We start from the raw sequence: 22,581 nt of genomic DNA, 5'->3' as shown, positions 1-22,581 counted from the left end.
GCGAAATCCCCCTTGACATTTTTACTCAATGGTACAGTCCATGACGTACACGGAAACAGCTTGAAAACATCTCAAACGCGCGCACCATTTGATTCAAGGAAATTCTTGAAAATAAAGTAGTAAAGTATATCAGTCTGTGCTGCGTTTTGACTCAGAATAGACTCCCGTAACCCGGAGGTAAGTATTAAGCTCTCGGTGGGAGCGTTAACGTGTTGAAACGGGCAATATACATCTTTGTGTGCTAGCTAGCGGTGCACAGCAGTCACGTTTTAGGTCTTTGCCCGGAGACACATGACAGTTATGTGTATTGTGGGAATGTCGTTATAACCGCTGACTTTAGTTCATTTATTCATACCAGCCTACGTTAGCTCAATACAAAGCCCAATGTTATTTAGTATCAACAACGGTGATCTTCTAACTTTAGACTAATTACTCTCTGTCCTCTCTGTTCTGAGGTATTACAGTTGAATCTCTGATCCAGCTCTACCAGGATACCCAGCATGCAGGAGGACTCTAGCCGCAGTCCCAGTTACACTGTGACATGTGAGGACTACGTTCATGTGGTCGAGTTCAGTCCATTCAGCTCTGGTACCCCTGCCTCTCTCCTGGCCTATGGTGGAAACCAGTATGTGGTGGTGGGCACCTGCCTATTCCAGGTTAGAGTTGCAGCTTCACACAACCTGGTGTACCAACTATAATGCCCAGCTCTTTCCTGAATATAAACTTGTTCCCACAGGAGGAGGATATGGAGATCGAAGGAGTTGAATTCAATGTTCTTCGAGCTTTCCATCACGAATTGCGCGTTGATGCTCTCGCCTGGAGCCCAGAGTCCCGGCTGGACGGGGTACCCACTATCAGGTACTGCTACTTTGTTTTCAGCCCTTTTTGGTTTGGTGATATTGAGTCCCCACCAAGTTGCATGGTGCAGGACAGTATGGTTCAGTGTCTGTCTGTCTTGAGTTCCCATACAGACAGACCTATCTCCAGAGAAGTCTGGCTCCACACATTATCATCCTGGTATGGGGGGGAAACAACGCTCTGGCTTGTATATCTTTAAACCAATTACAATCGTCTTGCTCCGAGATGTTCGTGGCCATTGCCAGACTTAAACCCACAGTCTATATCTGGTGAGTCAGACGAGTCTTGAGTAGATTTTGGAACTCCTTCTTACATAAATTGTGTCAGCATCAACATTGCGTTGTATCCACATTAAACGGATTCACTGTAAAAGATGCAAATTACTCCCGTATGTTGCACGATACAAAACACGCCACTACTTGATGAACATTACATACTACCAAAGGTCGCTCATAACTAATCTTAAACACAGTTTAGTCCATGGTGAATGACCACAGTCATACTCAGTCGACAGAGTAATTTAAAATACAACAAGGAAAGCAAATTAAAATGTTTTGCTGTCTAGATTATTGTATCTAACTTTAAACTTCAAGTTAGTACAAGGAACTTTAATTTTGTGGTCATTTTTGGCGGTTCTCCTGGACGAAAGTGGGAGTGTTTCCTAACACCAGAGTCCCTTTAGAAAACCTCTAACTTTACTGCAGAAGGGTCTGACAGTCTGCCCCTCTCAATCCTGGTTCTGGTTCTCCCGTGCCTCCCTTCCTTCCAGCGGGTCCAGCAATACGTCCTGGGTCTCCAGCAGCGTGGTGTCGGTGTAGGGTCCCAACGTGCTATATCTTAGCTCCTGGCCATAAGAGGAGACGCTGCTGCTGGGTGCAGAGCTTTCCTCCTCCCGCCAGAGCTTCCGACTGCAGGTAGAAGGCGGCAGCCAAGCCGGATCTGGACTGAGCTGAAGGAGTTTTTGGTGAACCTGCGTGATTTCGTGCAGAATTCGACCCGTTGACACCGATGTCAAGCATTAAGAATAACTATATAGACATAGACAATCTTCTCCCTGATGGTCTCGTTTACTTATGAAGGCCATTTGGAGCATCGGTATCAATCAGTTAAAGTTCCTCACAGTAACTTTAATAAAGAAGACAACACACCACAATGTTGGAATGGTTGCCCAAAAAACAAGTAGTGCTTTTATTCAGAAAAAGCTGACGTAAAGGAAAAACAGGTCATCTATTTCTTCAAAGTTAAAAGCGGCGTCATTTAAAATTCATTGCATTAATATAGCAGCCAACAACTTTTTGCTATGTGAAGATATAGTGAAGTAATGTCCACATGAGCAGAGAATGATACCCTCTCCCTCAGTGCGAGCTGTTATCAGAGCTTCTCTGTGCTTTGTTTACGTAGACGTTCTGGCTGTACGTGCTTTTAGTGCTTGTGAGTCCCTGTGAATGTGCCACACTGGGGAGCTAATCGCCGCCGCTGCCCTGCACACATACAGCGGTTACAGACACTCTGACTTACTTTTATCCAATGTAACTTCCATTGTCCTTCCATGCACATGCATCCTTTTGGGGAGGCTCAGTGTCTTGCTCAAGAACACTTTGACATGTGGAGAAAAAAAAAAAAAAGGAGTCGGGGATCAAACCACCAACCCTACATTCGATGGTCATGGCTCTCCGCCAGCTAAGCCGTCCATATATGATGTGAAGTGGTTCTGACACATTTGCTGAGTCGTTAATCAGTTTAAGCAATGATGCTATTAGCACATCTGGCTGCTTTTAATATAAGATATGTTTATGGTGGGATATCTGCGGCTCTAGTGTCTCTCGGTATGGAAGTGTCATTCTTCACTCCAACATCAGGACCCTGACATCTGTGCCTTTTTTTTAAACACAACCGTATGAATATTCACAAACACCCGTCTATTGACCAGAACAAGAGGCAGTTGTAGAGAAAGCACAGCAGCGGTCACGCTGTGTGAAAGTAGTCATCACCGCCTCTCGCTGCCAGGATGTGAGCAAAGTTATTTCAGGTGGCCTCGGACAGGAGGGAAGTAGCCTAACTGTAGATTGTTAGAAAGCAAGAGTTTCCTCCTAATTGGAACGTCGGATGGGTGAGGTCCCGCGATTCCCCCCAGAGGTGTTTAGGCTTTCTGTAATTGAAAAGGAAAAGCAGCGATAATTCCCCGGCCTTCTGCGGTTTACTCCACAGGGCCCTCGAGCCAGCGCTGTGACGTGCGCACATGTTATTGCGCTGATGACTGCCCACTCGGGTTCCATCCCTCCCTTCGATCTGCACGTAGCCGTGCCTTCCAGGAAAAGTACAGCGTTCTCACGGGTTTGCCTCGAGCAGGGGCCCAGAGAGTGAGAGTGAGACGAGGGGAAGAGAGAGGGGGGAGGGGGGCTGCTGCGCTGCCACCATCCTCCACAGCGGCTTGTAATGGGAAGATGTGAAGACAGTCTTTACAGTCAGAAAGAAGCACATATGGAAAAAAAACATGTAGTTTCAGCGTTTACTTTGCAATCTGATGTATATCATTCGAAGCAATCCAATAAATCAGATTAAGCCCACCATTCGTGCCCTAAATATACCAATTTACTGCTTGTTAAAGAACCAAAAACTTGGCTGATCGCAAAGACAAAGAGATTAACCCATTTGACAAGAAACGGCCTCATTTAATTAACTACATTTTGGTCACATGTTGTGTCTGCACAGCAGCTGACCAATCAAGATCCCTCTCAGAGCAGATTTGCTCAGCGTACAATATATAAATCAAGCTAACAAGGAGTGAAGAAGAGCTGTTATCTGCTATTTGAAAGTATTTAGCTTTAAAAAGATAAAGATGACGTGGAACAACAGCAGGTATTTTCACAATGGAGGTGAAAGGAGGGAGGATAAGAACCCTCACTGGCTTCCCACCCGTTCACACGGCCAGTTGGGTTTAGCAGCTACTAGGATTAAAACCCTCTCTTAGGTGGTGGGCAAGAACGTTCACACCTGCACTAGCTGTGTGACCCAGCTTTTATTATAAGATGTATTTGAAAAAATTACACTCGTATATCACAAACAGGATATAACGTGTTAATTATTGAGCTTAAGAATCTGCTGTGAGGCTGATTTTTGAACTTCAGACAGAGCCAGGCTAGCTGTGTCCAGTCTTTATGCTAAGCTAACTAGCTGCTGGCTGCAGCCCATAGCTTATCGTTGAATTTGAGATTTTTTTGGGGGAAAAACAATGTGGAAGTCAACTGAAGAAGTCCCACACTTAAAGACAGTTCCTCTCCTCACTCAAAATCTATCTTTAACTTTCTGTTTCCAGGTCTCTTGGTTCAGGTGTCCTTTGCGGTGACATCATCTAGGAAAGAATAAACTCATTTGTGTCTTGTGCTAAAACAATAATCACAGCGCTCAACAACAACAAAGCTGAAATGAACTGGTGCTCAGATTCACTGGTCTTTCCCTTTTTTTTTAAACAGCGACTTTAACTGTAGATTGTCAGAGATCAATAAAGAAAATGGCTTTGACATTTAAAGTAAAAAAGAGACAGAATGAGTTCCATGCTTTCCTCCAAAGTACAGCACTAATTTGCAGGGTTAGAAGGCCAATCCTAATATAATCTAATCTACTGCAGCAGTAATGCCCCGAAGCACGTTAAGGGTGTTTGTAGTGACATCATGCCAAATCCATCTGTGCCTGCGACTGAAAATGTGTGAACCGCTGTCTGTTTATTCTGGTGATATGTGTGTGTTTTTCTTGTCATAAGTGAGTTAGTGTAATTGTGTGAATAATTGCAGGCGCTGGTGTATACTACGACTGATTAGAGGGGGAAAGTCCTCTGCCCGGCTTCGCACAAGCTCTTCAACAGAGACCTGCGCAAATGGCGTGAGGGATCCTGTTTTGCTCCGTGTTTATCTTAGCTTGCAATTAGAATCTCTCTGGCAGCGTTTCTACTGATCACTGTCCAAGTTTCTACCACACACACACACACACACACACACACACACACACACACACACACACACACACACACACACACACACACTCGCGCTCTGATCCAGAGGTGTCAGTCCAGGCTGCTGCAGGCGAGCATTCAGGACGAGACGTCGTCTGTCACTGCTTCTGCACAGTCCGACTCCGTTTTGATGTTCTCCCTTTTTGTTTGTTTTTATATCCTCCCTTTCTCTTCCTCTTCCTCTCTCGTTTTTTGCAGATTCTGTACTGCTGCAGCTGACAGAAAGCTACGCCTGCTGACTTCTGATCTCCAGGATAGGCATGAAGTCAAGGTAGTGCAACATCTGGAGCACATTGGCCAGAATTGCGCTTGTCAGTTGGCATCAAACGTTCTCTTAGCGCTGACATTTGGTACTAGGTGATGCAGGAAATGTAGGCGCACACACAGAAAGCAGAGCTGCAGCCAGTGTAGTAAACTCAAGGTTTTGGTAGAAAATGCTCATTTAACAGTTGAGTATTGATCATGTGTCTGCTCCTTTTTGTTTACATTTTGTTTTTCTATGATGTTTCCTAGGTGATGGAGGGCCACACCAGCTACATTAACCATTTGGTGTTCGAGCCCACAGAGGGGAAACAAATTGCTTCCGTCAGTGATGACCACACTTGCAGGTCCAAGCCGTGTGTGTGTGTGTGTGTGTGTGTGTGTGTGTGTGTGTGTGTGTGTGTGTGTGTGTGTGTGTGTGTGTGTGTGTGTGTGTGTGTGTGTGTGTGTGTGTGTGTGTGTGTGTGTTCCCCCAGCTTCTGATTTTCAGTTCTGTTCTCTGTTAATGGTGCAGAAAGTCCTGACAGTGTTTCCACAGTGAAACATGATGCTAAGCACAACATGCTCCGGTGTGACTGTGCGTAGGCACAGAGCTGCTTTGTAGCTTTTCTAGCTAATTGGTTAAATATGGAAATCCAATTAGCTGCAGAAAGATTTTCCTCTCGTAGGGGGACCTATAACAAAGTCCCCAAATGTTCCAATGTTCCCTGTCAATTAATGCTGGAGAAGGGAAAACATGTGTCAGTAGCCAGGCCCCCCCCCCCCCCCCCCTGCAATATGCAGAGCTGTTTTGCAGTACAGGGCCCTGTTGTTGTATTGTTATTGTACTGTAAGTCTTTTTTTTTTTTTTTTTTTTTTAAATACTTTTAGATTTGAACCAAAAGTTGCACTGCAGGTGTAGACTTGGCTGTTTTCATTACCAGTTAATCTTGTTAATGAAATCGTTGTTGGAGAAAGAAAACCAAACAAAACGCAGAATTTATTCCAAAATCATTGTGACTTTGCACGTCGCCTAATCCTAAACAAGGTTAGCATCCACAGCCAGGCGGCCACATGGGTGTCGCCGGCTTGATGATTGTGCCGCCACAGTAGGCCGCCTGAGTCTCCTCCGCTCCCGTCCACTCTCCTCTTACCCTGCCTCCGCTGACCGGCCAGAGAAAACAGTGAGTGCGCTCCATCTGCTGAAAGATTTAAATTCTGTCATGTTGAGAAAATATGGGACACGGGAGGAAGAGCTGGGCGGAACAAGGGATGGATCAAGTTAACAGGAGAGGACCTTCCAGTCAGCCCACACAAACTGAGCTCCGATATGAGAGGAGGAAACTGGTCCTGCAGACAGCCGGGGAGGGAGGGGAGTGTTTGCCTGCATGTATATACGCTCATGACCTCTCCATCGCTTTGTTGGGTTTGGCAGCAGAGCCTCTACTATAAGTTTGCTTAGCTTTGTCATCACGGTCCCCTGCAGTTGTGGGAAGTCGGCCGTTGCCAACGTGCAACCTGACGCTGCAGCGTCCAGGCGGGGAACCGGACTCAGCTCCCTCGGGACGGGGGGGTTTGCGTTTGGTTCACGGAGTCTAAACCGCTCTCGGTGTTGGTGTGGACGGAGCCGGCCGAGTCTGTGGGGAAATGTGCCACCTAGAGGTCACAGGGGCACCCTGCAGGATCCTGAGGGGATTTGGGGTTGACTGAGTTTGCAGATGAACTCGGGGCCGAGCACACCTGCTGCTGCTGCTGCTGCTGCATCATGTATATGGTTTAAAGCATGTTGTCCGTTCTCAGTGGTAATCTGGAGGTTTTTCTTTTCTCTTGATCTCTTATCTTGTGTAATGGAGACTTATTACGACAGCTTGATATCTCCGCTTCACCTCTGACCTGACGAAACCCTGCAGCCACATCAGACGAGCTCCAGTCCCCCGTCAATAGATTATAAACTGGATGCTGTTTCACACTGTTGGTTATGAAAAGTAGACTCTTTCTCATAAAATGAAGTTGTCAGTGTGAGAGAAGCATTTCTTTCAGCTATGTTTCAACTCCTACGGTATTACTTTTAGCAAGTATCTATTTCAGCCACTGTCCATTAGGATTAGCAATCTGGTTAAACCGTTTTGCCAATATTTTCTATGTATTCAAAGGATTTATCAATCACTTTTAGCTCTTTGAACTATCTAGTCGCGTGTGAAATAATTACTTTTTGCAAACGTTTTCTGTTTCAGCCGTTAAAGAGTAACTCCAGCATTCTTCATCCTGATTTTTATTTGGTCCAGCATTGAGGGACAACACAACGAGCCAACCAATAAATATGTCAAATGGTTTCAGTAAAAGTCAGCGGTTTTTAAAAGCAGGTAATGTTAGACTGTCCAAATCAAATGTTGAGCCGGTCCTGTCGGAATAGACGCGGATGCAAACATGGTGCAGAGCGACCCTGTGACGCCCTGTGATGGGATTATATCGTCTGACTCTTCCAGTTCTCCCCCTCCAGAGAGTCACCCCCGATTATTTACTCTGCTCTCTACAATAAATCAGATCACGCAGCTCTAACGGCATTTCCCGTTTCCTCCACTTATGGGAAACATTGACAAACCGTAACGCTCCGGCCGCACTGTTTTCTCACTTAGATAACACAATACGGGACTTCAGATGTCCTTTTCAACTCTGTTGTACATGGAAGCCGAGTGTTATTGCTCGACGTAGTGTTATGCAATTACACAGTGTTTTATCAGAGGCGGTCACGCGTGTTTTCGTGTCTCATGTCTTTCACCTCGTTTGGCGGAGGTTATGTTTTTTTTGGGGAGCCGGTGTGCTCCTTTTGAAGGGCAGAGTGGTTGACCACGGTTTGGCCGTTGGTGGTGTAGCGTGCAATTGAGCTCTGCTTGGCTAGTGGTCTGAAAGAATAGGGTTTAGTCGTTGTTTTCCTGGTGTGGTCTGGGTTTTTTTTCTCCCCCCCCCCCCTCAACCTCACTCATGGCTACGTCTGCACATGGGCAAAGGAAAGAAGCCCAGAGTTTCACCGGGGCTCTGTCCTACTGCAGGGGAGATGAGGCAGGAAAAGTTGAGTGTTTACTGAGGTCTTCATCTGAGACGGGGCGTATCCTCCTCCACACCGCACCGCCGAGGACATCGATCTCTCCAACAACACACTTGACATTTAGATGGTCTTTGGAGGTACTGCTTGGGCTTTATTAGATGATGTCTTCTGCATGACCTCATCAGTCAGCGCCTTCCCATGCTTCACAAGCATTTGCTTTATATTCCCAGAAACACTTGCAACCCCCCCATCCCCACCTTTTCTTCTCGTTCGGGGATCGTTCTCATGTGGTTAACCATAGATCCAGGTCTCAGGACCCGCATTCGCTCCATCCAAGTGATTCATTACATCCGTGGTCTCCCTCAGCTGCTTTTGCCATCACGGCTCTTATTAAGCTTTAGAATCGGCTATTATTTAAATGACGATTGGTCGTAATCCTCACTCGAGCTCTGATTCTTGGTTGGCCTTTTGCTGTTTGCACAAAGGAGGATGCTGTTGGACTTCCCTCCGCTGCTCTTCTTCAACTCACTTGCATGCCCTCTCTGTACTCCGCAGAAAATGAATGGCAGCGGGCCGCCCACAGCGAAACATTTGCTGTAATGTGAGTGGAGCGTAACGCCGACTCAGGCGAGGGCGATGTCCCCCCCCCCCCCTTCCCCTGCTATCATAGCTCAATGTAATGAGAGGCTGGCGTTTCTCCCTGAAAGAGGAGTCCAGCATGAGTCTGTCTGTCTTCACAGCTCGGGGCCCAGATCTGAGAAATGAGCCCCTTTCCCTGGAAACGCACAAAGAACCCTGCACATCACTTTGGCACAATACGCAGAAGTTGGATCAATTAGGAGCAAACATGACGTTGGATGAAAACATGTCGTTCATCATTGCCCACGCCATAAAAGCCTCAAAGTCGTGTGGCTTGTATTGAAAAGTTGAGCTTGAATTTGGTCAAAAGAGCAACAGAGAAAGAAAAGCAGAAGAATATTTTGGGCACAATGTAATGAGGACACTTGTGAGGCTGTATGTGGGTTACATTCAGGCCACCTGGACAATGAACTATGTCTCTTTGTTTTGAATCCAGCACCACAAAGAAGGGAATCTTGGGACGGTGAACTCTTCAGGTATTATGTAAGCCTCTCAGGGTGGTTCCAATGCCGAGGCTTTTTTTAGAACCGCTCTAAAACCCCATCTTTGTTAATTAAGAGGTAGTGGGTTTTGTTTTGGATTTGAGGCCAAGAGCGGTTCACACATCAAATCCAATCAATCCGTATTATCACTAATGAGAACTGATTAAAAGTCCTGTGTTTGTTACTTCCTTCACAATAACATGAGAACTATTGGAGTTTTTGCAAAGAATTCTCGCTTTCAGTTAAAAAAAAAAAAAAAGTAGTTACACTTATAAAAGTTAGCAAATATGATGTTTGTACAAAAGCACGAAAAGCACGCTCTCGTCAATTATATTTGAATGCTGCTCTTTATTTATCTCTACAGGGTGTGGGACCTGGAGGGAAATGAAAGCTCTACTCTCAGACTTCGCTCTCCTGGCATCAGTGTGTGCTGGCACCCAGAGGAAGCCTTTAAGGTAGGAGTGCTTTGTTCCAGATGCATGCTTGTGTTCTCAGGTCAAACTCTTGAGTTTGAGGCTGCAACTACCCGTTCATTATCGAGATTAATCCATCGGTCTATAAAATGTCAGAAAATAGGCACGGTGATGTGTTGTTTTGTCACTCAAAAACCCAAGAACGTCCAGTTTAATGTGATATAAAACAAGGAAAAGCAGGACTTCTCTAAACCTGAGAGGGTGAAGAGTGCTTCAGACGCTGTTCAACCATCTGGCTCTCGGCTTGAAGCATTCTGACTCCATAATGGAGTACAGCTTTCCCCTTCCTCCACTATTGCATGCTGGGACACACTCTGTACGACCCTGCTGGAGAATATATGGGTGTATTGAAATGGATGAATAATAAGACGCATGTAAATAACATAGAATTTGATACATCCCAAAGAAATTGTGATGTTGCAGTAGGAAAGGGTGCAAATGTACAATATAAATATAGATGCAAGGATAAAAATATCGATTAACAAATCCAAAATCCATCAAATCCCCCAAAAATACTCGATGCCAGAAAACGATGAGTTGCAAAGAGAATTGTACGGGAGGTGGCGATATCAAATCTCAGGGACATGTAATTGTATATGGTTGAATCAAAATGTTCAGAGATTATGTCCATGATGTTGTTAAAGTGCCGTCTGTCCCCGACAGTTAATGGTGGCGGAGAAGAAGGGAACGATTCGCTTCTACGACCTGGTGACCCAGCAGGCCATTCTGTCTCTGGACTGCGGTCAGTCTCCGCTCATGTCAGCCGACTGGTGCCTCACAAACACGATCAAAGTCGGCGCCGTGGCGGGAAACGACTGGCTCATCTGGGACATAACTCGCTCCAGGTAACGGGGGGGGTCATTGAATATTGATGCACGGTGTATTGGGGTTTTTTGGACGATGGCGCTCAGTACAATGGGATGTGCTTTAAACCTCCTCTTTGTTTGTTTGCAGTTACCCACAGGAAAAAAGACCAGCCCACATAGATAAAGCACGGTTATTCAAGTAAGACATATTTCTCATTCCTATTCCTCTGCGCAGCTGGTCACTGGGACCTCACAAAACACATTTCTGGCAGGCAGCAACCTCTGGGTTGCCAAAATAACTGAAATGACTCTACTTCTCACTTTATTTATTACCTCAGTAAACATTGTAAACATGAGTTTACGGTGTCAATCTCTAGTTTCAAGTCTTCTTCAATACATGATGTTCATTTAGTAAGTTATGGTCCATTTAGAGTCAAATAGACCATAAAGCAGAGTATGCTTTAGGGCGGGGCTACACAGTGATTGACAGGTTGCTACCATGACGTAGTCCGGTCTGTGTTTTTGTTTCACAGCTTTAACTCTTTCACAGTGTGTTTTTAGTTCATGAAAGTTAATTGTATGTCGTTTTTGGTCGCCTCAAGTTGTCTTATTTAGTGTTCGGTTGTACTTGGCTGTCACTTCTGGTTGCAAAAAGCAAAGATGGCGACGATCAAAATGCTTCTTCTTCTACTTCTCATATATCCTCTATGATGTTTTGGCAGAATTCATATGCTAATAACTGAAATTTCACACAGATGTTTTATAGGATAAAATGATGAAGTGATTACATTTTGGACAGGCATGGATGTAAACTGCAGCTTTTGTGATGTAGTTCATTTGTGCGATGACATTTATATGTTGCCCCTCCCCTCAGGTGGTCTCGAGCCAATGAAAACCTCTTTGCCACCACTGGATGTCCGGGAAAGATCTCCAGTCAGTTACTCATCCACCATCTTGGCCACCCACAGGTGAGCGGGATACTTTCAACCGTTTTTTTGAATGTTCTCCACGGCTCCAGTCTCATATCACACCCTGATGCCGTTACAGCCGGTGATGATCGGATCGGCCGCAGTGGGATCGGGTCTCAGCTGGCACCGGACACTCCCGCTCTGCGTGATGGGTGGCGACAGGAAGCTTTGCTTTTGGATGACTGAAATGTAGACGTCTGTACAGCCCTTTCCATGGTGGACACAGTCCAACTAAGTGTTTCTATTCTAGTAAATGTCCAATGAAATAAATATTTTTCTGAGTATCTGCTGAGGGTTTTGTGGCATTTGATGGATATTGGCTACACGCTTGAGTTTTGTTGTTTTTCCAAATCTGCCCACCAATTCAGGTCGGCTACAGATAAACGGCGAGCTGGTCGGGTTTCTGCGAAGGGGCTCGTTTTTCTTTTCTCTTAAGAGTAAGTTACATCAGCTTTCTGTTATGTCCTGCCAAGAACACTGTACTTCAAAAGAATGCATCTCCAGCGCCAGCTCTCCACTCCACCAGTCAACATGATCGTCATACTACAGGTGTTCTCTGTCTTGGCTGTTTCTCACTTTTCTTTACTATCAATGATCGACTGAATCATAATATGTTTTTTTGGTACGGGCCGTTCCACCAACTGTGGAGCGCAGAACATCCACAGGAAGCTCAGGATGAGGTAAAGCTAGGAGGCCTGGCCGCGCTCCAGCTGTTGGACAGACCCTGCAGGGGAGGCCGGGGTTGTAAGCGTAGATCATAGGAAGAGCTTTGGGAAGTAAGGGAGCCATTTCAGGTCAACTTCGACTCCACGGCATGCAATGTGAGCGGCCAATGAGGATGCAGGAGGAGGAGGAGATGCGCATCACCTTACCTTGGTGAGTAATTATCAATGCAGACCAAACATGGAAGACAAAGGATCATTTGGCAGGAACTTGTGTTGCCCTCCGGTAAAACAAGGTCCTCATTGTACTAGCACAAAATGTCTCCGTTTTCAGACACCCACTGAGCAGCCAAGGGCACTCGTTTAATTAACTTGTTTCCACAGGTGTGCCCAATCTTCACGGTTGCAGCGTTGGATAAATGTGCGTTCATAACCGGTTGTCTAACACATATCTATCTATCTATCTATCTATCTATCTATCTCAATACAGTAGAATAAACGTCTGTCAGCTGAAACACTAGGTTTGGATTGTACAGGAAGGCCTCTGCACAACAGAGCGTAGCAGGTCGAGGCCGTGGAGACCTCCGCTCTCTCTTAAAACCGGTTCGTCAACCTTGTATATTTCTTGGACGGGACGCGTTAACCGCCATCCGCAAAGCATAACATGCTACTGCTCTCTTGTTTGAACAAGTCCAATGTGGTCTCCGCTCTCTGCGTTTGCTGTGCGTTAGGCGCAAGTGGTGCCGGAGCAGCTGCGTGTAACGCGGGAGAAGTCAACGACAGATGCGAGAAGCTGCCTTTTATTTTTTTTCCATCCGTGCACACTCTGAACGTTTTCCCAAAGAGTATAAGAACTCCATCAGAGGGCACTGGAACCGCTTTCCTCTGAAACATGAGTCATGAGTCTCAGTGACTTCACAGATCTCTGTGACTCGAGGACACCATCTGATGGCTGATGAGCAGAATCGCATCAAAATCCAATTCTTTTTCTGTGAGCTGATTTCTACAACATGTGATCCACCTTGGAGATCTCTCGACCTCTGTTTCCTGGAAGCACGTCCTCAGATATCACTGCACCCCCCACTCGGGCCTCCATGTTACCTTTTGATGTAAACTGAAGCTATATGAAGCTATTGTGCCTCACAAACAGTTTTTCAGTTCTGTGTGTGTGTGTGTGTGTGTGTGTGTGTGTGTGTGTGTGTGTGTGTGTGTGTGTGTGTGTGTGTGTGTGTGTGTGTGTGTGTGTGTGTGTGTGTGTACAAATAACAAACTGTGAAATGGATGGAAGAAAGATCAGATCGTCTTAAAATCCTCACCAACTTTCTCCTAATCTCCCCCCTCAGATAGTTCTTCTGTGGCCCTGCCAACTTTAAGCCCTGGGCTCAACAAAAAGGAGAGCAAATAAAAATAATGAGGAGCATGATATGAAGGGAAACAAAGAAAGAGATTTAAAGCTCTTTGAGGCCCGTGTTTGATTTAATCTCACGGTTGATTTGTTGCGTAAAAGGCCTTTCCCAGAATGAAGCGATTACGGTGATCGTGATGAGCAGAAGAGAGTCGGCCGAAAAGTGCTCCATCACAACTTCTGAGTAGTTTGTTGATCATCAGAACTGTTGTCAACCAAAGTCCATTAAAGAAAATTAATATTTACATCGACTGTCTTGATGATATTAGTGACAACCCTTCATTTCTGTTTATTTAACATTCATAGTGGCGATGACTTACAAGCTTTTTCTGTCTGCTCACTAGAAAATGAGGAACGTGTGGTCCGTTATTAATGGCTCGTTAAGATTTATCACCGCACACTTGATGGCTAATTAGAAAGTGAGAAACGCACGACCATTTCATTTCGGGTCACTGAATGAGTTACCGTAATGAACTCATAAGCTAACTCAAAATTGAAAGCAACTGTCAGGGAAGGACATTAAAAATAAAAGAAAACAGCCAACCAGATGTTTTCATGACCTGGCAACCCAGAAATTTTTCTTTTTAAAGGAGTAAATCAATATTTTAGGATATATGCTTCCCAGAGAGATGAATAGATTAATTTTATGTCTGTGCATTCAGTGCAGAGCTGGAGTCAGGGTGTGTTTAGCCTAGCTTAGCATAAAGACTGGGAACAAGGGGCAAACAGCTGGCCTCGAGTTGTACAAAGTGGAGAAACACACCAACCAATACCTCTTACATATCTAGTTATTTCTCCTGTGGAACATAAACCTCCATTATTTCTTATCCTTGGCAAGATGTCCCTTTTAATGCAACACATTCTCATTCCAACTCGTCACATTCTAACACACCGTGCTGCCCAGCGCCCGGTCGCAGTAAACACTTCGATTTAGTCAACAAAAGAACTTCGTTAGGTTTAGGAAAAACATCATGGTTGGGCTTAAAATAAGTACTTAAACTAAGTAAAATTCAAACACAAGTACAGAAAACATGTCACTAACATCACTAAAGTAAAATGACTCAACATTGGTCTTCTGGTTAAAGGTCCTGTGTTTGATTGACCCATCCACCTTCCCTTGCTCTTTTGGTCATTCTACTATTTTCTCTGAGAGTCTGATAATGACGTCGATGGGTTTACTTTGTAGTAACGAGCCCGGTGCATCTCATACAGACACTAGAGGGTGCCTCGGGAGTCGGTATCAGACGCAGAGGGTCAGCCCTTTTAATGGTTATAACTGATCTATAAGTTACTGCTAAACCATTAGTTGACTATGAACCAAGCTATTAGACCTTTATCGGGCCTAAAGGGCACAATGAGTAGAGATTGCTGGTTGCGGTTTGTAAACGCACCTTCTCCCCGGCTCAAAGAGGGTTTGACGGTCTCCTCCAGCAGGTGAAAGCAAACCTCAGATTCACTCTTGCTTCTCTACATTTGCAATCTTTGTTTTTATTTTCATTTTCGTAGCTTCCTCTTGGATGCGTGCTTTACAAACCGGCACCTGGTTTCTGTGTTTAATAGAGGCACAGTAAAAGGAAAAGAAAGGAAGGGTCTCGGATACAGACACCCTAACCCACTTCTAGTGAGTCATAAGTGATGATTAAGAGGAATTATTTTTGTGTCAGTTAAATTCTTTTCTAGGAAAATCCTACTCATTGTGCCTTTTAACTACCCTGATTCACTCCCGTACTCATGGAGCATCTCTCTTTCCGAGGACAACGTGAACCTCACGACCCGGCTTCCAGTCCGGAGGAGGCATCGCGGCCAGCTTAGCGATGGGATGGCCCTGACATCAATGAAAAGAAACACTTATGGCTGGAGTCGGGGATGACACAGCGTTGGGGATTTGCGGCGAGTGTTGGAGGCGCAGTAATCTCGCTGGATCCCTTACAGGTCAGCCTGTTTCCTCAGCAACCTGCTTTTGTTTAGCGCTCAGCAGATTCCGATCCTGGCGGTGGTATCGATGGGGGATTTGTGGATTTTGAGGGTGCTGGATGTAGAATGAGATAGAAGAAATTATACAGTGTTTCTTGGAGAGAGTGTGTGTGTGTGTGTGTGTGTGTGTGTGTGTCCCTGCACACTTGTCAAGCAGTAGATCACTCTTTCCCTGCTTTAATATCCCTCTCTCTCTCTTTCTTTACACACAATTTTTTTTCTCCACAAACAGGGTTTGCTAAGGAGGCCGGAGCAGGGCTTGATTTACTGTACAGTGGAATCATGGGAAACAAGGTGGCCGATGGGAGGATTTTGCCAGCCGCCGTGATGATGCCGGCGCTGCTTTACGAGTCCTGCACATGGAGACGATTTGTCTCTTTGACGTGCGCAGCTCTGATATGCATTGTCGCCCGTGTGGAGATCAAAACCCTGGACATCCGTCAAAAAACCCCAAAGGCCAAATTCTGCAGTTGCGCAGCGCAAGAGAAATAAAGAGAGAAGAGCATCTGTCAGCAGTGCAGCCCCGCGGACCGTGCTGTGGTTGACTGTGAGGTCCCGATGACCTGGACCCAGACCAATGTTCTGGGCCGCAGTGCTGGCTCTGGCCTTGACCAGCGCAGGGAACATGATACTTAAATCATTCATAATTAGCTCCTTCCCTTTGCTTAATAACACATGAAGATAAATGGGTTCCAAGAATTTTCCAAATGGAAATAGTCGGTTTGGAATTAAAAAGCTAGAAAATGTCCGACAAGCTCTGTATTGTAGTGGTTCAGTCTCTCTTGTTCCTCCTGAACCGTCTCTACTGTCTTCACTGGTGGAATGTAACAAAGTACTTTTACTCTAAGCACTGAAGACTACTTAATAAATATATATATATATATATATATATATATATATATATATATATATATATATATATATATATATATATATATATATATAAATATATATATATATATAAATATATATAAATATATATATATATATAAATATATATACACACACACATTGTTAAATATTGTACTTTTTACAGACTAACATGATATGAAGGAGGTTAAATACAACATACACATTAATGCAGCAGAAACTTAATAAAGAGAGTTTTACTGCAAAATCATTACTTTTACTTAATACTTCATAGTTAAAGTAAATATTGCTGATAATACTTACATACTTTTACTGAAGTCAGGTTTTAAATACAGCACTTTTACTTGAGTATTTTCACAGTAAGTTATAAGTATTTTTACTTAAGTAAAGGATCTGAAATACTTTACTTTTCTGTCTCTTTAATGTAAAATGTCTTCATGAAAATAAACGTTTATTTATTTTTACATAATACAATATACACAAACAAATGGCCATGTGGAACAACATAAACCTGACTACATCATGATATATATATATATATATATATATATATATATATATATATATATATATATATATATATATCATATACAATGTTTACAGGCCAAATGTCCCTCTTCTTTTCCTGCAGGACTTTCTTCTCTCTGCAGTAAGTCTGTTCCCGGGTCTTAAGATGAGCTGAACTTCTCCAAGGCGCTGTGAAGGGTCTTCAGGTCTTCTCTCATCTGGCTCAGACTGTTCTGGATCTTGGCGGGCTGATCCAGAACCTCCACGCTGCAGGTAAAGGGGTCGTAGAGAACCGCAAAGGGACGCTTGATGGTTGCAGAGTATCTCCTGTGGAAGTGAATGAAGGCACAAGGAATTAACAGATGCAGTGATACAGATGTGACCTTTCCACCGTTGTCCTCTGACAACAAGTCACATGACACAATAACAAACAAAAGATGAATGAAAAGGTTTTATTTCTCTGTAGGGTTCTTTGCATAATGTTGTCAGACACAATCTGAGCCTGTCAGCGACAAAGAAAACAAGCACTTTCAGTGGACTTGGTGTCACTGAGACACAAAAACATGGCAAATTAGGTTAAGTCTCTTTCTCGGGTCTTCCCCAACTCATTGAAGACACCCTGTGGAGTTTTTCACCACTAGTCATCTGAAATGTTTTTAGAAACCGGTCTCTGTTGGTCCCTCTTGTGCACACCAGGAGGTGGTAACACACCAAAAAACGCAGCGCCTCACAATTAAAGGCAGAGAAGAAGAAGACTGCTAGTAAACAAGGATGCAATAATGCAGTTTTTCAAAATTATTCAGATAAATCTACCTTTGACCTCTCAATGATACACACAATGTGTTTTGGAGAGGAAGACTGAATGTAAACAGAAACTTTATTTCCAGAAAAACTCCACAAGATACCCTGAGTTCAGATTTCACCTTAATTTGCAACCATCTATAGATCAAGTGATTTATTAATTCCATTGGGAAACTGCGTTATTATATCATCTAAGTTGGAAGACTCTCATAAAACACTGTTAGTAAACAAAGTAAAGAGTATAAACTGAACTAAAACTAGAACAACGCTCTTCACTCTAAATATATACGGAATGTACTGCACATTACTAACATTGTCATTGAAGTATATTAAAGTAATCAGTACTTCCATGCTCAAGTAAGAATATATTACATATTTGAAAGTATTAAAGCAATTTAAAAGACCGTTAGTTCTCTTTAAGATTAGAAAACTCAAATTTACTGTAAACTAAGTTTAGCTTTAGGATAAAGCGATTCCTCTTTAATTTAGACTCAGCAGATGTTTGTTCTCTGAGTTATTCCAAAGTTTTATGTGCAGTGTTTTGACCGAGCAATGTATTATATTATAGGTCCTCTAATGAAGAGCTTATCATATAATGTCAATGTACAAATCCAACAGCAGTAAAGTAACAGGTGGATACCTCAGCTTGGTCTTTGCATCCTCGAAGCTCTCAGAAACAAAGTAAACGGGCTGGTAGGTCTGGTCCTGGTACGGCTGCGTCGCCGTCTCCTCGGGGTTGAACGGCTTGTACTCCGGCTCATTCGACAGAGCGTACTGGAGAAGACACGTCAAAGGTCAGAGACTGGCAAAAATAATCAATATGCAGCAAAATATGTGTGTGTGTGTGTGTGTGTGTGTGTGTGTGTGTGTGTGTGTGTGTGTGTGTGTGTGTGTGTGTGTGTGTGTGTGTGAACGTCGGAGAACAAACTCACAACGAGCTCTCCGTAAGACGACAGCAGTCCGGCGCCGTACGCTTTCACCGCTCCGTTCTGCTTGCAGAGGCCGAACTCCACCGTGAACCAATATAACTGTAAAGAGAGAACAGATGACCATAAAGGAAGATTAAGACATTATCTGACAGAGAGCATGGTTAGCCATGTATTTAAGCCACTAGGTGGCAGTGAAGATCCATTGCACAGAATGAGGAGAGCCTCTTCTGATTTAATCAGAAAATAGGTTTATTCCCAACAAGGTTCTCACATACAAGGAATAATGAAAAAGTATTGCAAAAGTCAATAGTCGTACAACTACAATAGAAATATATACGATTAAACATCTGTACAAATAAAAAGAGCTATAGTGTTTAAAAACAAAGAGGCTGACAGTTTAAAGAGAGCCAGTGCAAAATAATAAATACTTCCGTATGAATTGTGTCATTCTCCTGTTCTCATGATGAAAAGCTGCCAATACAAAAGTACGTATGTCTGATTATGTTAAAATTACAAAAGTTCTCAATAAAAACGTACTGTTGACAGTTTCTCAATGTCTTCATCTGAAGCTCCAAGCGAGGCAAGTCCAATCTCCTGCAACAGTTCAAATGAATTAGAATTAAAGGTACTAAAACGTGATTACACTTATGTCTAACCAATGAACTCACGGTGCAGTTACCTGTGAGAACTGAGCGAACTCTTTGTCTGCCAGCATGGGAATATGGCCGAGTAGTTCGTGGCAGCAGTCCCTGTCAGAGAAGACGGAAGCGAGTCAATGAAAGACAAAATAAAAAAATCAGACGAATGAATAAATTAATAATTCAGGTCCATGAAAACGATGACTCACGGCTCGGGGGAGTGCATGGGCGCCGAGGAGTGCCGGATGTACTGCGTGCACTGAAACACCCTGAAGGCCAAACTGTTGAGGAAGTCTCTGGCTGACAGCAGGCCGGCTACTGGACGCAGCTGGAAACCAGTTTTCTCTGAAACGAGCAGAAACGCGAGTCAAAATATGAATATTACCTCATTGTCTTGATATATTTGGGGCAATATTGATCCATATTTAGTCATCTTTTGTTTTTTATAGCCCTCCATCCAGCAGAAACTTCTGTTATTTATTTAGAATGTCAATTTATGATTTCTGTCTTCTTTTATGATTAAAAAAACCCCTCCTTTAACTGCTAGTTAATATACTGTATTTCTCTTTAACTGTTCTCACTGCTACTGTGTTTCTTATCTCGGTAACCTTTTCGAGTAGAGAGACCAAAGCAGATGCATTCATTGATTTAATGAATCTGTATTATCTTTTGAAGACTTTAAGCTCTCATAATTCTAAATGTTTAAATCTTTGTCACCTTTCAGGAAGGCAGAGACCTCTCTGAGCTGAGGGATGCGGTCCTCTCCGTATCCGGACTCTTTCTCCAGCTGCTGCAGCCCGTCCAGAAACTGTCTGCAGGCCAGACCGGGATAGATGCTCCTCAGCTGCTGGTAAACCTCCCTCCTTTCAACACAACCACACATCATTGTACTTTAACCATCCTCCGGCACGCATTCTGCCTTTCTAAAGGGCAGGACTGTGCACTTCTTTCTCACCATGTGGACACTTCTTCTGCTGTGTACTCCACCGTGGGCAGCGGGTCCCCCCTGTGACAAAGACAATGAACTTAAGAGAGAATATCCGAGCGACACTCTGTGTTTCATGACGGCGGATGAATATCTGACTCACTGTTTGTATCTGAAGGCAAGCTCCGAGATGAAAGCCCGTCTCTTTCTGTATTCTGGATCGCTGTATCCCTGCGGGCAAAAAATAAGACATTAAATCACCAGAAATATATATTATTTCAAACCGTGACATTGGAGATATGCAAACACACTCACTGGGTGATTCTGGTCCATGTCTGGATCAAATTTGGTTATTAACATGTTGCACCTGTCGAGGTCTTTTATCTGGCGGGGGAACCAGGGAACTGTGACGAGAGGACAAAAGTGAATTAGTGCTTTTGTAATTGGCCTTATTGTCATATGACAACAAACTAAAAGGAGCAATAACTGATTTAATTTAACATTTCATATGATGTCCTAACATGAACGCACCTCACAACATGTAGGTCTGATTAAAAAAGTGTAATGATGAAGTCAGGCACCTTTTTCCTCTGGAATGGAGCGCACGTCGTCCACCACTCTCTTCAGAGAGTTGATGAAGACGTCCAGGTCGGAGCTGTGGACTTCACACTTCATGAAGAACTCCAGGTCAGTCGTGCTGTTCTTTGACTTCCTCCCCGGTCGGCTTTCGATGTGGAGAAGTTTAGCCTCAAACGTCTGGGGCACAGAAAGACCAACATTGTTCCTTCTTATCGATGTTTTGACACCGAGGAGAAGCTTTTTGTGTCCAAAAAATGGCCTCATAGTTTAGTTTTTGTCATTGTTATGAAGAAATGTAGGAGCTACAACTTCAACTCTGCCTTCATTCAATAATAGCTGACCGAGTAATATCTTATGTCTTATAACATCACCTATCAGTCAGATGTTCATTAGCTTGGATTGTTGGATGTTTAAGCCTCAAGTGATGCTTTTTGGGAAAAAAAAATGTGCCCCTTCTTTAAAGACAAATTCGAAAACTCGAATTGAGTCTCAAATTCATTATAAGGTTCTTATAGAGACTTAAATCTACTATTATTAATGCTATTTTAATGCTGTTTAAAGGTTTGTAAACACCAGTAATCATTGTGTTTTTACAATTATTATTATCATCAGTTGTGAATGTGAACAAAACCCACATTTAGATGATCAAAATATTTCACGAAGTTACAATCATGAATTGTAACGTGCATTAGTGGAACGTAACAAGTACATAGACAAGTAGGCCGTAAGCACAATTTTGAGGTACTTAATGTACTTAATGCTACTTTCTACTACCACTCCATCACAGAGGTAATATTGTACTTTTTATATTATACTATACCAGTTATATTTATTATCATAAACGTACATACAAATCGTGATTTTCTTGTAATACATGTGTTAAAAACGTCCTAAAATTGGAGACACATCGAGCTGCAATCGACTGTTGATGGGACAACACAAGAAGCATTTGATCATCAGTAAAATAATCAACAGCTAATAAATACATATATATATATAATAGCATGGCAGCATCAGTACACAAGCACAATATCTGAATTTGTGATACCTCGAATATTTTCCCAGTTTTGAAGAAGCCCGCGTTTTTCTCATTGCTGAGGGCGAACAGGACGTTCAGCGTGACCCGGCCGTCCTTTTCCTCGAACACGAAGCCGTCTCCGTACCTGGAGGGCCCCGGGGAGCCCGGGGAGCCCGCGGAGCCGCTGCCGCGCTCCCGGCGAGCGTCCTCGATCAGGCTCTGCTTCCTCCCGCCGAACGGCGCCGTCTGCACCCCGCTCTCCGTCTTCATGGCTCCGCTGGAGGCTTCTCGATGGGACCGGAGCCAACTGGATGTGTGCCATCGACACCTCCGCGTTTAAATAGCCCGTCATCTGAGGGCTCTATGGAGATGAGTTGCGCAAGAGCCGCACGTGCGTTGGTCTTTTTTTTTTTTTTTTTTGGCCTGTTTTGCGTCATGATGTATTACATCTCTTTATGGGGCAAAACTGGTGCCATCAGCAGGGGAGAATAGCCCACTCTAAACATAACAACAAAAAAGCACCCCTCAATTTCATCAATCACAGACGCATTCAAGCAAAAGAGGTCACATAGCTTACATAACTGTCTTATTCATAAAGGTCAAATACAGCTTATCCAGTTGGAGGTTAAAAGTGCTTTGTGTTGCACATCAGGGCCTTTATACTCTATATTCTTAATTAAAAAATCAATAACTCAAAATATTTTAACTGCAAAAAAACATTTTAATAATGTTATTATAATTTCAGTTACACT

The 22,581-nt window shown here is 43.6% G+C and overlaps 2 protein-coding genes across 2 annotated transcripts; one reads left to right on the top strand and one right to left on the bottom strand.

Moving 5' to 3' along the window:
* Nucleotides 1-56: 56 nt before the first annotated feature.
* On the top strand, nucleotides 57-11,805 carry nup37 (nucleoporin 37). Its single transcript, XM_068717196.1, has 10 exons — nucleotides 57-177; nucleotides 456-656; nucleotides 737-858; nucleotides 5,066-5,138; nucleotides 5,381-5,475; nucleotides 9,639-9,729; nucleotides 10,411-10,592; nucleotides 10,702-10,752; nucleotides 11,428-11,521; nucleotides 11,601-11,805. Exons 2-10 carry the CDS (start codon nucleotides 501-503, stop codon nucleotides 11,712-11,714), a joined length of 978 nt encoding a protein of 325 aa, XP_068573297.1. The 5' UTR covers nucleotides 57-177; nucleotides 456-500; the 3' UTR covers nucleotides 11,715-11,805.
* A 5,217-nt stretch (nucleotides 11,806-17,022) lies between these two features.
* On the bottom strand, nucleotides 17,023-22,138 carry th2 (tyrosine hydroxylase 2). The gene is made up of 12 exons (XM_068716718.1): nucleotides 21,860-22,138; nucleotides 20,814-20,988; nucleotides 20,548-20,636; nucleotides 20,396-20,463; nucleotides 20,263-20,313; nucleotides 20,025-20,170; nucleotides 19,517-19,652; nucleotides 19,349-19,418; nucleotides 19,207-19,263; nucleotides 18,673-18,768; nucleotides 18,381-18,514; nucleotides 17,023-17,266 (listed from the first exon to the last, which is right to left on the bottom strand). The coding sequence occupies exons 1-12, from the start codon at nucleotides 22,097-22,099 to the stop codon at nucleotides 17,101-17,103; spliced, it is 1,428 nt and encodes a 475-aa protein (XP_068572819.1). The 5' UTR covers nucleotides 22,100-22,138; the 3' UTR covers nucleotides 17,023-17,100.
* Nucleotides 22,139-22,581: the final 443 nt, after the last annotated feature.

Source organism: Cebidichthys violaceus, unplaced genomic scaffold (genome assembly GCF_023349555.1).
Source record: "Cebidichthys violaceus isolate CVI_PGR_0920_01 unplaced genomic scaffold, fCebVio1.0.p SCAF_21, whole genome shotgun sequence".
NCBI lineage: Eukaryota > Metazoa > Chordata > Actinopteri > Perciformes > Stichaeidae > Cebidichthys > Cebidichthys violaceus.
Note: the sequence above shows the minus strand (reverse complement) of the source record. Positions and strands in the feature narration are given on the sequence as shown.

What these genes read in the sequence shown, in the direction of transcription:
- th2 (XM_068716718.1), bottom strand. Translation starts at nt 22,099, where the DNA reads ATGAAGACGGAGAGCGGGGTGCAGACGGCGCCGTTCGGCGGGAGGAAG. An exon ending in CTCCATTCCAGAGGAAAAAG is followed by an intron (nt 20,637 to 20,813) that starts GTGCCTGACTTC and finishes CTCTCGTCACAG; the next exon opens with TTCCCTGGTTCCCCCGCCAG. An exon ending in CTTGCCTTCAGATACAAACA is followed by an intron (nt 20,314 to 20,395) that starts GTGAGTCAGATA and finishes TCTTTGTCACAG; the next exon opens with GGGGGACCCGCTGCCCACGG.
- nup37 (XM_068717196.1), top strand. Translation starts at nt 501, where the DNA reads ATGCAGGAGGACTCTAGCCGCAGTCCCAGTTACACTGTGACATGTGAG. An exon ending in TGGGCACCTGCCTATTCCAG is followed by an intron (nt 657 to 736) that starts GTTAGAGTTGCA and finishes TTGTTCCCACAG; the next exon opens with GAGGAGGATATGGAGATCGA. An exon ending in ACCCAGAGGAAGCCTTTAAG is followed by an intron (nt 9,730 to 10,410) that starts GTAGGAGTGCTT and finishes TGTCCCCGACAG; the next exon opens with TTAATGGTGGCGGAGAAGAA.